Genomic DNA, 16,580 nt, shown 5'->3' with positions numbered 1-16,580 from the left:
AGGCCAGAAAGAAAATTTGTTCAAACGATCGAACAATTCGTTAAATTAAAAATGAAATGGAAAATTGAACAATCGGATCCTTGAAAGTTTTACCCTGTCCTAGTGTTCGCTATGTCTGCATAAAAGTCCGCAGGCCAGATACAAACAGACGATACGTACAAAACAGGTTCACAACGCCAAACGGCGCCACCCCCCGCGCACTTTTGTCATTGGAAACGCCGAACGGCGTGGATCCGCAGCAAACGTGTTACCCGGAAGAAGGTAGATGATCGGAGTAAACAAGCGGAATGAGAAGCGACGAATCGGTTGGCTAGACGGACTCTTTGCCCTGCAGCTTCGTGGCGAGGTCCAAGACGAGCTGCTGATACACCAACGGGTCTATGTTCTTCCCCAGCTGATAAAGAACGAACCAGTCGCCGATCTGGCACTTCTCGGCGATCGTCTCGACGTGCTCCTGAAGCGAGAGCCGCGAACGGGCCCGCAACAGCACCAGACGAAGCTTCGGGCCGGCGACGACCGCGGCACGGTAAGCCAGAGTCAGCCCGCTCAGTATGGACAGTATGATGAACCAGAACCAGAGGAACACGTAGATCTTCTCGTTGACAATGTTTAACGGGAGCACGCACAGCCCGTCGAATTTCTGCACGGTACCGGACGCACCATATTTGTGGAAGGTGCACTTGGTCACCTTCGGGAACACACGGGACATTGGGTCGATCCTCTCCTCCGGCTCCATTTCCGTGAACTTCACCACGTCCGATCCGTATGTCGTGAACTCACCGTCCAGAAAGAAATCCATGAAATATATCTGGCCGACCACGTTGACGAAGTTCAGTACCTCGCAGAGAAAGAACCGGAACGCGTAGAAATTCTGCGTGTGCATGTTCGTCGTGAAATAGTCGACCAACAACTTTCTTCGTTCAGTCTTGCATTCCTCGCTCATCACCGGACAGTTCAGGTCCAACACCAGCATCTTGATCCTTCCTCCCTCCCAGGTCTTCCACAAGTAACGTGGCACATAGAACAATATCGCCTGGAAGAAGAGGGTGAAGCACACCCACTGATAGTATTTATGGTACTTGACCTCGTCCTCGCCCTCAACGTGGGCCGCCACACCGGGCTGCACCAGGTCCTTGCCGACGACACCGGTCCGGTCCGGGATCGTGAACGTCGAATAAATCCAACAATACGTGTCCATCACGTGAAGCGGTATCTCATCGACAATACAGTCTATGGGGTCGCCGATGTACTGTCTGGAGGTGACTAGTAATGAAAAGGCGATTAATATGATCACGGTGGCTTTGTAGTGCAGCCGGAACACATTGTTGTCGATGCACACCGCGTCGAGCTTCAGCAGTCCCTTCACCGAGCCGAAATCGTAACTAGTCGATAGATCGAACGGAACCGAGGGTAATCGATGAATGTCCGCGCGACTTGACACCGCGCGTCAAGAGGCGTCTCTCGGCCTCTTCGTACACACGCACGAAAACAAACAGCCTCACGAGAATCCGTTCGGCTAGGTTTTTTCCCCCTTTTTTTTCTCACAGATACGTCTTCCTTCGTTCACCGAAATCCTCTTTGAAATTCCGGCGTAAACACGTGCGTCCCGTTCCGATCGTTCCGCGATCACTGCGCGCGTGAAGCACGGCTCTACCCGTAGCAAAGCGTCACCGATTCTGTCGTAATGGCTGCGTTCAGATTGTACGACACGAGCGAGCACACGAGGGCATGCCGTTCTACGAGCCACTCTTCCCTTTTCACTGTCCTTTCTCGCTCTATCGCGTACCGGTGACGCTCGTCCGTTCTCTCTCCCTACTGCTTCGGTATCCTTCGTCTCGCTTCAGCCGCTCGTACACACAGCCTGCTCGAGGAACGAAGAACTATACATTCGCTTCCAGCTGCACACTGAGATCTATCCCCACTTACCGTGCCTGAGAAAACTCGTCTCTCTCGGTCCCACTACTAGACCTAACCCCACTTTTCGTCGCTCAACCGCCGAACCGGCACCGGATCGCAGGAACTCGGCCCAGGTTCGTGCGGGCTCGACACCACTCGGTTCTTATCGGCTTAGGATCCCCCCTTTCGGTACGCATGCGTACCTCCAGTAAGAGATCCACGATCCTCGGATGAATGTTGCACGATTTTTGGTAAATGAGACGTCAGACATACGTATCGGGTTAACTGCGCTAATTTTTAACGTTTCCGAGATTCTCTTCTTACTTTCTCCGAATATTTATGATACTTTGTCGCACACGTTTAAGTGCTCATGCTTTTCAATTTCAGCTTCTCGTACGAACCCGCTTGAACGATCATTGCAGCTGCGATGGGACAACGACTTTTCAGAACTATAGTTCACTCCTTCACCGGTAAATCTGATCGGACAGTTCGTCGTCTTGCTTTGTTTAATCTATGATAAATGGGCTTGCGGGATTCGTTTTCGTCAATCATTGGTGTACGAACAAGCTTGAGTGAGTGGTCGTCGAGGAGACTTTTTACGTTCTATTGAACGTTGTAATTTGTAATGTAAGTTATAATTTTTTAACTAACAAAATTTCAATTTCACAATGATTATTTCACGAAGTATTGAGAAATAACGATGAGACAGTCATTTGTGTGATACGTGTCTTCCGAGATTATTAGGTTTAGCGGTACCAAATGTATTTGTTATTCAGAATGAATACAGACATAGTTAAAAACGGAAATAAGATCAATTCTTGAAGGTACTTATTTGAGAACATTTACTCTATCGTAGTCAATTTTCATAATATTTCTTTTTCATGAAGTGGTGGTCGTTTGAAGTTGACATTATAATTTTGTCACTATAAAATCTTGCCTACTTTTAATTAAAAAGGACACTTATTTAATTCTTAAACAAACAGAACAAAAATTCAGTTTTTAATTATATTGTTTAAAAATTTGTAAATTAATTTGATATGAATATTTAAAATCTAGAGATAGGTTAATAGATTTCTTCGATTCGACTTTTACTTATCCCAATTTAATTCAAAGAACGTTAACGTATACTACCACAATTGTGGGCTTTCCGATTTAAAATGTATTTACAAATTTTAGAATTGTAATTTTAACTGGCCGAAAATTTTTTGAATTATTAATGTTCCAACAAAACTCTGTTTTATCATTTCTGAAGAGAAATGAAAGTGCATACCTGAATATACATATGTACATACAGGATGCTTCGTTTATCTTGAATTCCTTAATATCTTCGTTACTTTTACCGATAGGAAAATCGATAGGAAATCTCCCAATGTTATTTTTCTGAGTTTTCAAGATCATGCATATTTTTTGTGTATTAACATCTGCTTTATATAATACAACATTGTAGTGCAAATAAAGACGAATTCAACGGCTTACAACACAATCTTCAAATGATCGTGAATGATAAAAATCACGCTAATTTAATGTTTCACAAACAGAAACAGCAACGTCAAAAGTTTCTTCAAGTTAAGTTGAAATCTGAAATGCATATTTTTCGAGAATGTTTTGAAGCTAATGAAAATCATTGAACATTTGTTGTAGAATAAAGAATTTGGTATAGAAAACAACAAATGAAGAAAATCCTGACCTTCTTTACACTAGTGTGATTTTTATCATTCGGGGTTATTTAACAGTCCTAGTGATGTAAGCCGCTGAATTCGTCTTTATTGGCACTATAATGTTGTATTATACAAAGCAGATGTTAATACACAAAAATATCCATGATCTAAAAAACTCAGCAAAATGACCTTGAAAGGAAAATCTCATGAATCACAATATTCGTCTTTTGAACTAAACAACTTTGTCCTGGCACAATTTTTCGTATCAGTAAAAGTAACGAAGATATTAAGGAATCCAAGATAAGGCTTTAGTTCCGAATGTCTCAGGTGGCACTTCAGTATTAGTAATATTTTCTTAAAAAGTAAGCGTGACAAAAGTAATTCGTTGATATTCAAAATGGTTTTTGTGCTGATCAGCCACCCGAGAACTTTCAGAACTTTATCCGACAAACGGAACACCCTGTATAGACATTGGCGTAACTAGGTAGGGACCAGGGGGGCTAGATTAGCTGATTGCCCCCCCCCCCGCCAGAATGCGGACTGCCCCCCTGTCCAAAAATTATTGAAACATGTAAAAAAATATTCGTCAGTTAGTAACACCTTATGTTATAAGAAATAAATACTTGGACCGAAATGCAATACGCAACGCAACTAAATACAAAAAATACACTACCATCATTACATATACATTACGTTGAAGTATTAAATAAAATTATGTTAGAAATAAGCTGTTTAATTTTAACATTCTACTGCAACAAATAATCCTGTAACAAATTGCAGCTTATATAAATTTTAACTATAGGTATCTGTACATAATATACTTACTCTTGCTGTTAAATCAATCTGCAATTTTTTTTTAATTATGTATATATCTTGTTATTGTTAGTTTTAATGTTAAATAAATATGTAAATAATTATTTTAAAATGTGTAACTTTATTTTTTGTATCCCACGTACATGGTATAAAATACATACAAGTGCCTGATGGGGAGTGTTATGGGCGAAAGTCAGGCGACCTGCCACCCCCCCCCCCCAGATAAAAATTCTAGTAATGCCAATGTATATACATAATTAAAGGGGGAAGTGAACGTATTAAAGCAATGTCGTCCTTGTTAAAAAGATGAAAGCAGCCCGAAGATTTTCATTCCAGTCGGAAGAAGGGCCAGAAACAGATGGAGAATCAGATGAAACGCGATTGAGAAAAGTCAGCTCGAAAACGGGGCACGATAACGTGCCGGCCACGTGTTTCATATTACAAATGCCAAGCTCCGTATATCGTTTCGCATATGTAATGCAACACCCGTTCCAGATTGATATTGCGGTGAACAGCAATCATCGGTGATAAATAATTGCTACCACCTTGTCGAACTTTATTTCTTCAATTTCGCGACCACCGAAACCTTGGGCCTGTATACTAGATCTTCTAGTCTAGAAAACACTAAGACGGCACTTACATCGGGTTCCAAGAATTTTGGACACGCGATCCGCTCGCGAGTGTTCGATTACAGGAGCAAGTATTATTACTCGTTTCGGCACACATCTGCCACCGGTGGACGTATCACAAACGAACTCCCGTTATCCGAGACCGTCTCTCAGCACGTGCATTATCGATAGAAACTTATTCAACGTTGCAATCCTATTTAAAGCCATCCGTGCATTAATTCCGCTGAATCGTGCCCCAATCTGCGATACGACAATACAACATTGGGCATCATTTTTATTTGATTCACGTATAATAAATAACAAATAAATAGAAAGTTTTAGTTATGCGTAACAGCTAGTTTTTTTTTACTTAGCACATTCGGGACGGGCCGCAATCGTTTTTCCGTCCCAATGGTCTAAAGAAATTAATTTTTGGTTTTTTATATTTTTAGTTTAAGTATTCCAAAAGACATTTAATAATAGAAAATATTTTTTTTATCACATTTTTCAACGGGAATTGTAGCTCCAATACGGCCGTAGGATTAAAATATTTGAAACCGTGGACCACTAGTGCCAAACTTTAGGTGTCACTGATGTGGGTAGATAAATTTACTCGTGGCTATACAAGACGTATGAATCCTTCCACAATGTTCCAAAAGCGGGCATTTGGTTGAAAGGCTTGGGCATTATAGTTGCCAAGGCGTTAGCGAGATTCGTTTTTTTAAAAAAGTATCAAAATATTCATCGGGCGATATCTCAAAAACGTATCCTTAGGATTTTGTCTCATGTCGATTTTTGTGTTTAGGGGACCACCTTACATAAGAATTTCATAGTGGAGTCTCGACCACCAAATGACTGTAAACTAGTGATTATTCATTAAAAATAATAATTTGTAAAATTCATTAATGAAGTTCTCATTATTTATCAGAGCGGTGTTTACGCGAACATTTGTGTTTACTTTTAATAAATGATTTTTAGATTGATTTTGATTTTTGAAATAACAAATTACAATTTTGATTAATGTTGCTTCCTTTTATTTGAATTTCCAAACAAGAAATAAAGTTTCATTTAAATAATCATTTAAGTAAAAATTAATTTACTGCTTGCTGTCATTCTCCGCAGAAGGAATTTCTGGCACGCGACGCGGAAGTGCGCGTAAATGTTCGACGAAATCAATACGTTCATGTTGAATCGCCACGAGTCATTGTTGCATATTATTACATCAGATTACATATGTATATTGTATAAAGCACTAATCTTGTGCCGAATTATATTTAATCTCTCAGTGTTTAATAGCTTGATAACAATTACTTCATCAAAGCAGGCATGATTACACAGCGGATTTTATGCATTTGTGTATGCACTAATCTGTAAAACACAACTAATTTCGAATTTTGTCTAAAATTCGTATTACTTTTTTTCAATTCTAAAAAACTGACCGTGGGGATATCCAATTATAGAAAATGTCAAATCTAGTTGGCAAATATAATGCAATGCGAAGCAATAATTTTATTTTATTTTAACATTATATATTTATAATAATTATTTTTAACATTATATTGCTATTCTTCGAAATGGTTAGGATTTTTTAATTATTGAATAACTGTCAAACGAATATTTGCTTTTATGAAGGGTGCTCATGAACCTTTTTTATGAATAATACGATAGGATAATCACAGAATGTTTGTTCAACGATTGACAAACAATAAATATTATCATTTACTTGTGTAAAGATTAACCCTCTCATTCATACGAATATACATACAATACAATATAAAATAAAATACAGAATTTTTATAAATTTCTCTTGTTAGCAGATTGACTGTCATGTGAGTCATGTCACCTCATAGCTGCATATGTATAAGTGACAAATCTTCTTATTTCAAGTTAAATAATAATATTTATAATAAAATGTTGAATGAAATGAATTTGATCAAGGCCCACAAAATTTGAAGAGTTCAGAGAAATGGACATTGCGGAAAAATGTTGAATTATACTGATTCCATTTCGTTACGCAAAAGATTTTCTTACTCTGTGGAAATTTTAAACCTCTGTCGTTTCTATGGTTGAGAAAAGAACTTCGGTTACCCGAAAATTTCGATTACTTTTTAAACTTTGCAGGTTTGTAGGGGACCTTAATAGAAGTATCAGGCAATTCTGTTTTGTTATTACTTTTTGGTTTTTCAATTTTAAAACACCCTTAACGGTTATTGCGTATTTTCCTCTTTTCTTGCACATCGTAAACACTGTAATACCTACACGTAACCTTATTCATTGTACCCAACTCCTTGAATTGGTAAATCTTTATGCCCCCACGAGACCGTTCAGATTCACACAGACTTTTCTCCCACATCATTATAAATCATCAATGGCTAATTCAGACCCTATAAACCGCATAAGTGATCCTGCGAACTCTTACTGTACTTGGCTAGAATTTTTGGTATTAGCATATACAGCTTCAGGAATTCGCTCATAAAATTTTATAAAATATGTGCTTATCCTTATCATCTGTATTAATAAAGATGATATTACATAATAAAAAATACTTAATATGAAAATTTAACGGCTTTTTATGTTCTATAAAATTATGCAATGAAATAGTTTAAAATTTCTTGTTTCAATAAATAAATAAACAAATTTTTACCCTTTTCATTGCACAGTTTTATAGAGCATGAAAGGCTATTGAATTTTTATTCTAACTATTTTTTATATCTACTACAGTTTTCAAGATACAGGGTGTCTCAGCTAACTCGATTACCCCGAATAATGACTTAACGGTAGAGTTTATGAAAATTTTAATACAGTGATTATTTTGTAAATATCTCGTTAACTATTAGGTTTAGGACGTATGAAGATCAACACATTTATACTCAGAATTTGATACTCTATCGATCTATGGTACAAAAAATAAGTCATTCCGTTACAAAAATCAAGGTGAATTTCAAATTTCTGAAATGCCTTAACCCACAAAAAAAACACGTACCTTATAAGATGTGCCCCTTGATGCCATTTAAGTTTCACATCTGAAAATTTTTATAAAGTGTACCGTTAAGTCATTATTCATGGTGATCAAATTAGCTGAAAGACCTTGTATAGGAAAATAGGAAAAATACATTAACCTTTAAGGGGTGTTTACACTCTGAAAACCCAAAATGTAGCAAAACAATTGCCTGCTACTTGTAACGAGGAACTCTAATAAAGGAACACTAATTGTAGGAGAAAGTTGCCGAAACAATGTTCCACCAATCGTCAAAGCTATAACCTTATAGCTTCTCGAGTTGGCTGGCAGAGAGCAGTGATGTCACTTTTACTGTTCCGAGTAAGATTGTGATTTGAGACTGATGTTTTGAGTTGATGTTTTTGAGTTCTGCCATTTTTGTAGTAAGGTTGCAATATGTATACGTATTTGTGAGATCTTGTTACGGGCCACGATTGACCCAGTCACTGGCTTTAGCGGCCCATGCCCCGAAAATTAAAAGAACTATTACACTGATCTAGCAGATAAAGTGGTCAACGGTTCTGCCAACTTCTAAACAGACTGAGAATTTCATTGCATGTTACTAAAGTTTTTATTGTCTTTAGTTGTAACGCAATCACGTACGCCTATAATTGCATAGACTGAATAATCATATACAGACCTGCAATTGCAGTCGCGAATGCATCGAATAGTGCTTTAATTTCATAGAAAAACGTAAGCTGTTAGTTAAAAGTCGGTCCTGTGGCGCAACGGATAACGCGTCTGACTACGGATCAGAAGATTCCAGGTTCGAATCCTGGCAGGATCGTGAGTAATTTTTTTCTCAAGTTTTTTGAGCGTTTGGACGAACCTTTTGCGTCTGAATCATTCAAGCCGTGACAATCGACAATATTTCGTACCAGATAATTGTTATTAGGTCGTTGAAAATGTTTGCTGCCGCGACGTCTTTACGTCCCTGCGATTGATCGAATAGACTTTAGCTGAACCTTATTTCAACTTAAGAACTACTGAAATCACTGTCTCTAACATACAGTAAAACAAACTATAAAACTAGAGAAAAGAAGCAGTCAAATATTCGAAAATATTTAAATAGCCAATTATTTTTCATCATAACAATGCGGTGCAAAACGATTAACCCTCGTCTATTGTTCGAGGTTATTTTCCACCGAAAACGAAATTTCATCTTTATCTATACTCTTCATTTTAACAGTTCACGTACATGACGAATTGAAAACAAATGATATAATTTAATGTTTAATATAAATTTAAATTAGGAATAAAATTAGATAATTTAAATCCCACTTGTATAATTTAATGTAACAAAAACTCGAAATACAGACCTGGTTATGCGTTGCGTAAGCAATTCGGAGAACAGCACACTGTGCATTAATCATAATTTTCGGCGATAATCGCCATCGCAGATCAATTATCGTTAACAGAAATCACTTAGTTTTGTGAGTACTCCGCACTCAAATGGATAATTTAAGGAGTACCAAATTAATGGATATTCATTTATTCGAATTAACATTGATTTTCATTATATTACTAGACAGTATATTTTAAACAGTGGATTAGTTAAAGATAGACCCAATGTAAAAAGACTTATTCGTTTGCGTTTGAATCTGACCTGTTCGTACCAGTGCTGAGCAAAACTTTATTCAAATAATCTAAAACTCATAACAAATCAAAATAAGATTATACTTGCATATAATAACGAAATCTTTTATTTTAACGAAATTGCTCTCAATAATTCCTTACATAATATGTGTATAATTGCTTATCCGTAAATAGAAATTTATTTTTCATTCAGAATGCAGCAAAAAGCATTATTTTCTTTTATTCGCTGTACATCCAACAATTGCTGTCGAATGAATGTTTCTAAATATTTTATAATAGATACGAGATGCTTGTTTAACCACCGATAAATAATAAGTAACAAAAAGTAATAAGCAATAATTAACAAATCGTAGTTAAGAATAATTTAGTAAAAAATAATTTTTCTAATTTATACGATTATTTAGATCAAGATCAATTTAAATAATCTTCAACTCTGGCCACGATCAAATGCACGTTTAGTATCGCACGTGGCATTTCCAAGTCCGTCGAGCTATTGTAAAGCGGACTCGCTGACTAACATCGCCGCTTACTCACGTTTCCCGTGAGAAATATATACATTCGTGGCACGGGTATGCATAGTTTTAGGGATCGTACACACCGTTCGAAAGCAAGACTGAACAGGTAGGAGGAAACAGGTTCGACAGCGGGGATATTTCGTCCAACGAAAATATCTGGACGGGCGCGCACGCGACCACTCTCGAGGTTCCAAGAGAGAACGAACAGAAAAAAAACTCTTTGTCTTGTTCACGAGTTGAGCCCCGTTCGACGAGAATATATTCTGTCCCATCGCAGAACTGATTACGGATGGCTCGACAGCTGTACTCTGTGACATACTAATTAACAACCCGCAAGATTGTTATGCATTTATAGCGTACAGGACTCTGTAAAATACAATAAAAGACAAAACTTTCATCAGACACGATGAATTTGTCATTTTATTCTAAACTCAGTAAGATACCTAATGTGGTAACAGAAATTACTTTTTCACAAGGTCTGTTTATATACATTCTAAAATTGGACTATCTTTAAAATAGAAAAGATTTATCAGCAATGGTATCTAAAGGTCTTATCCCAACAGAATTTATTCAATTTTACAATAATATTGTTAATTAAATAAAGTAAATGTTAACGTGGATTATCAATTAAAACACAGGTTCCTCTATTAAAGAAATATTTTGATGAAATACTAATAAAAATTATTTTTCTATTGCTAATTTATATTTATTAATTTAATTAATACCATATTAGTTTATGTTTATTCATATTTGAAAGTTTCAATTATTTCATTAACCCTTTGAATCCGGGGAATTTCGGCCAAAATATATGTATAGAACGTATATGCAAATGTATATACGTCGCCCGGATTCAAAGAGTTAAAGACGTTTGTTTATTTCAGTTCAAAAAAACGTAATTGTACAAATACGAAAAAGTTAAAACGTAATAGAAGAATGGGACAGTATTTCACCCTACTTTATCCAAAAATTGAGTATGTCCCTTCCACGGCGATAATATTTATTTCTTTATGTATTATAATTCTTAAATATCAAGCGTGTGCTCAATTTTATGTCACTAATATAAGTGCACTTTTATTTTTTTTATTAAATCCAAACAAATGGTTCATTTTAATGAAACTTTTAAATAAAATATATATTATAACTTTACTCTTAAGTATGTGTGTTTTTATTTATTCTCTTGCCAATTTTATGTCATTGTACGTCAACTATTTGTAAACTGAAATGTGCTAGCCTTCGTAAGACATTTGCAACGTTCTACTTTTCGCCGCAGTGTTCGAAATACGCTATTGTTCGTGGCGAACTGTGAAACGTGCTTGTTATCGTAGTGAATGTCAAACATGCTAGTTATCGTGGGAAACGATGAAACGTGCTTCTTTTCGGGATAGACTAAAATATGATAGTCGTCATAAGACAAATGAAACGTGCTACTTTTCGTAACGCACGTCGATCCCATCCCTGACCGATGACGTGGGCCCCTAATACGTCGGATAAAAGGCTTTCCAACGGGATTGTCCTAACTCCGTGGAGGACTTACGACCTCCAGCATTCGGCGGCACCGCTTTCACCCGCGTCTTGACCGTCGAGATGCCGATTTTAGGCGGCCTCTCCCACCCCCTCCCAATCATGGAATGCAGAATACGCGTGGGAACATTATCGCGACAACGCGAACGCGTTTCACGCCTGCCGCGCTCGATGACTCTCGATAGAAGATTGCTCGCGAAATCAGCCCTGCAGGGGCACACGAGTCTTTGCTATTAATAGCCGCGACATTCGACCGGGATCACACGATGATCCTATATTTTTGCCGAGGGCCGTACGCGTGTATAAAAGGACTGCCTATTTAATGCTGCGGAGGCTAATTGGAAGCGAGCGTAGTCGGCGGGTCAAATAAATTAACCCAGTATGCACTACTCTCAGGGAGGAACCGGTTGCGAGACGCGTAAACTGAGAAGGGCCATCAAGGCGAGCGACGGAGGATGTTTCTCTACCGCGATTAAACGTGGAATCGACGAAATCCCGTTCAGGTGCCATCCAGCCTTCGTTGGTTGCGGGTTTCGATTCGCGGTGCACTCAAGTTCACCTACGATCGGAAGCTACATGATGGGACAGCACTGAACCGTGCATCCTTTGGGCCAGTGAGATAAGCGCTGGGACGCACTCGTCTTTATTTTTTGTATATTACCTTTAATTTTTATCAAATCAACTTTAAGAGTAGGCTAAAAATCGACAAATCGAAAATTTAAAATTTTTTAGGTGTATATGTGTGTCCTCTTAACTCGCGGCCCGTTGAAGTTTTTCGTAAAACCCACTTTAATCAACTAAAGTGCATAAAACAAAAAATATAAATGAAATGAAAGGTGATGTTAATTAATCATTTTTGTCTTAACAAATTATGTTTTTTTTTTAAATACTGTAGTTGCAGCGGCCCGTTCTCGAGTTTTATATTGTGTTTTGCCAATTTTGGCCCGTTGCGAAAACGAAGGTTGCTCATCGCTGCTTCAGACGATCGAAACGATGCCCCGATCATCGATACGGAGAGCATAATGTGGGTCGTGGATCTCGGATGGACGGACGTCGTTTCCATCCCTCCCCGCTCGTATTTCCCCGCTGCATTCGGCTCTGTGGACAAAAGTATCCCTTGAACCCGCGTAATTTTTTTTCGACCAGAAAAGGTTTCCCTTACCTGCGGTCTGCGGGTTGGCGTCGACTTGGCACGGATACTCGATACATCAGCTGGCTACGGGGGCCTACCTGGTGACTTCTCCATAGAGAATGGCGCGCGTTACGGAAGAGTGGGGCCAAAAGGAAAGGACCGGTTTTTCTGGTTTTCAATCTCTCCACGCGACCCTCGTAGCCTATTCTCGCTACACCCATCGGCCGTGCAACAGCCTCGGTGTATACCTTCCAGCAGATATAATTCACCCTTTAGCGCTCCTACGCCCGTAGAGTGACTTCAACCTTGCGTTTATACACGGTTTTACTCCGAACTGGTACGCTGATGCCTCATTTCGGCAGTTCATTGAGCCACCAAAGGGAAATTAGGCTGTAACGACACCAATTAATCTCGCGTTACCAGGCCATTAGTCGTTAATTTCAGCTCGATTCGTTAACCAGGAGGATAACGAGTCGATTTGTCAACTTCGTGTGTACTCGTTTGTGGTTTGTATTACATATTTTCTCGCTGGGACTAAGAGGCATCGACATTGCCCGTGGGAACGGGCTGCCATCCGTAAAATCATTAATCTAGAACAGAGAGTATTAAAATCCCGGACATTTTCACTTGAAACCCGGACACTTCCAACTATTTTTTGCATTAGGTACGACATCCCAAGACAGAGATTGCTGTAAATTATAGACTGTAACCAAAATCAAACAATAACGATAAAATATACTTGTACAATGTAGGAATTTATTTGTGATTTAAAATAACTTATAAAATACGCAAACTTAACTTATCAAAAAACCTCGATTACTACAGAAAATCCCTTTGGACGTTCCTGGATTCCTTAAAAAAGAGGACAAATCTGGGAAAATTCTGAAGGATGGCAACCCTATCCCTAGGCAACTGCGGACGACAGTGGCCAATTTAAACGGCCCAGGGTAAATGTCTCAATTACCACCAGTGTCTTTAATACTACCACTTTACTTATTGTACATAATAAAAACATAACGTATGTTGAATTTTTAAAGTATGTATAAAAGAATTACCTTAATCTTCGAGGTGCGAGTTATAGGAACAATGCGATTGCTCGCAGATTTTAATTAATTATTAATTTATTCTTCATATTAAATGTATAAAACTATTTTGTTTAATGAAAGAGATGTTAAATATTAATACGTTCCCAAGTGAGAGGACTATTAGATTAAACAACACGTAAAATTATTAAATGAAGTTACCCTACAAAATTTTGAAATCGATTTATTGCTTGTTCCTTCAAAATTATCATTCTTCGATACGTTTAACAATTTTATAAAGTCATTATTTCGAAAAGAAGAATGGTTTCGATACTTCTATTATTCATCTTCCACTATAACTTTTCCTTTCACTGTTACTTCAAAAGAAGAAAATTTGCTAATTACTATTATTCACTCACGACAAATCCTCTATAGATTCTACTCAAATTTCTGCGAACCAATGATAAAAAAAATCAATATTGTATGAAGTCAGCACGGTTACTACGTTGTGTTACATTGAAATTGTGTTTTACGCTGTGCATTCTACTGTTTTACAAAGACTACAAGAAGTATGTCAGTACCTTCGTTTTTTTAAAGTCCTGTTTTTAGATTCGTCGTATTATAAAACTTCTTGTAGTATCATTTTTTCTCCCTTTAATGCAGCTATTATGGAGTTCCGTACCTGTACGCCTTGATGCATCTATTAGATCATCCCATGCAAGTACATAATGCAGTTTTTTCGATATGTATGTTCGTTAGAATAAACTACTTTTTGTCAGTAGTGATTAATGTATTTTCAACTTCTACGCCGATTCTTTGATAATTATGGACGACTGCTCCGTAGTAACTTGTAAAATGTTTTCATGTAGTTCTACAGGGCCTCTAGACACGTAAGCCCTTGTTAAGGTGGTTTATACCTGATTCTCTAGTCAATAAAGAATCATATTACTAATTGGTATTAAACATCCACTAATACATTTTAATCCCAGATAGTACATGACGCCCAATGATACCTTGAAGATGGCTTAAAGGCGCCTTAGACCTAAGATAGCCGTAAAATGGACGTCTTCAAGATGTCATGTGCTATCTGGGATAGCGTATAAAAATTATATCTACGAATTTCAACGACATTGCCAATGATCATTTTTCATTATATTATAAATAAAAAATATATTTTGGTTGGTCGTATAGAAAATTGCTGTTTACCTTCAATTTGAAAACATTTGGGAAAAATCGTGTATAGGCCAACTAACATAAAATGCTACTTTTAATGATATTCCCTGCATCAAGTTTGTAGTCGGATCAGACTACAAGAGTATAAAGAATGGGCATTTTCAAAGAAAATAACCCCTACAATTAATTGTGCGGTGATATGAGAAAGTAACAGCCACATGAAGGTGCGTTTCCATTATGCCGATCGGTAAAACTGATCAATAAAACCAATCGGCCTGTCTTGCTTCCCATTATACCGCGCGACCTGTTAGCACGTACCAATGACATATCCCCATATGTTCGATTTTGCCGATCGGCATGATGGGGACGCACCTTAAATGTTTCAGAAAGCATTGCAAATTAAGACAGGAGTGTAGTTTTTCTTGCGATGAGCAATGTACACGAAAAAAAAGTGATACAGACTCCTCTCAATTATCGTCTGGTTTGTTCTACACGATTATTGTCCAGGCGTCATCCCCACCACTGGGGGGGGGTGGAGGCCGTGGAGCCTGTCAAGCGCATACTTTGTTGCCCTTTCGCTTTTGTTTCCGAGGCTCGAGCTTCGAGTAAAAAACAAATATACGAAGGTCTGAAGCATTTCTCCTTATAAGATTATTGTCTCGGCGCGGACCCGAGTTCGGGACGATAATGGAGAGGAGTCTGTATAAGAAATGAGAAAAATTCATAAATAAAGGCCAGCAGGGTATGTATCATATGTCGCCTAAATAATCCGCGATTACGTATCCGCTGTTCCAATAAATTTACGCGTTCTTAGCTTACGAGTACTGTTACACTGTCCACAGGTCAAGGAATCCATTAAACAGTTAATTATTTACAGGAATGTTCGACATGTGTGACACGTTTCTACCGATTATACGACGTTGCGTAACCGCGCACACATTGTAATTTCGCGTCTCGTATGTTTGTAATGGAAGTAGACCATCTTAACTGTTGATAATACGAGCATAACGATTTACCAAAATTGATAAAGACGTGTACGCGTCGAGATAACACTCGGTCAAACAACGATCGTCTTGTGAGCGAACGACCTCTAAATAAAGAATCTAGAAATACATATGTATATTCTAGTGTAGACGTCCGTTTTCAATGTAATTGTTGGGAATTGATTTAAAGAAAAAAAAAATCAAACTTTCATAGTAAGCTGGGATTTCGCATGCATCTTTATACATATACGTTTAAAGTCATAACACAAACTTCTGTAAAACATTTTATTAAAAATTGTCGCAATTACAAACAGGCGCGCAAGTCACGTCGCGAAATAGCGTTTAAAACACAGACGCAATCAGGCGCATTGAGTGCGTCCTAGTCGTCCGAAAAAAAACAAACAAAATTCCGTTTTATTCTCCATGAATGTAGCTATCGCCAGAACTAGAATAAATATTGTAAAAAAAGGAATTGACAAAATGACAGGGCTTTAAAAGAAAAAGTCTGTAAGATATTTACAAAAAAAATTATATTTCTCATGCCCCGGAGTAGTAATTTTAAAGATATTCAAAGGTTTTTAGGCCGAGCGATAGCTTGAAATGCACTCTATATGTGTGCGTGCCAAATTCCAAGTCGATCCGCCCAATAGTTTCTGAGTAAAATA

The 16,580-nt window shown here is 37.8% G+C and overlaps 1 protein-coding gene and 1 non-coding gene across 2 annotated transcripts; one reads left to right on the top strand and one right to left on the bottom strand.

The window, feature by feature from the left end:
• Nucleotides 1–277: 277 nt before the first annotated feature.
• LOC107186693 (innexin inx2-like) lies at nucleotides 278–2,448 on the bottom strand. The gene is made up of 2 exons (XM_015574661.1): nucleotides 2,357–2,448; nucleotides 278–1,382 (listed from the first exon to the last, which is right to left on the bottom strand). The coding sequence occupies exons 1-2, from the start codon at nucleotides 2,446–2,448 to the stop codon at nucleotides 311–313; spliced, it is 1,164 nt and encodes a 387-aa protein (XP_015430147.1). The 3' UTR covers nucleotides 278–310.
• Nucleotides 2,449–8,687: 6,239 nt separating this feature from the next.
• On the top strand, nucleotides 8,688–8,760 carry Trnar-acg. Its single transcript has one exon. It is a non-coding gene; the product is annotated as a tRNA-Arg (tRNA).
• Nucleotides 8,761–16,580: the final 7,820 nt, after the last annotated feature.

Source organism: Dufourea novaeangliae, unplaced genomic scaffold (assembly GCF_001272555.1).
Source record: "Dufourea novaeangliae isolate 0120121106 unplaced genomic scaffold, ASM127255v1 scaffold2, whole genome shotgun sequence".
Lineage (NCBI taxonomy): Eukaryota > Metazoa > Arthropoda > Insecta > Hymenoptera > Halictidae > Dufourea > Dufourea novaeangliae.
Note: the sequence above shows the minus strand (reverse complement) of the source record. Positions and strands in the feature narration are given on the sequence as shown.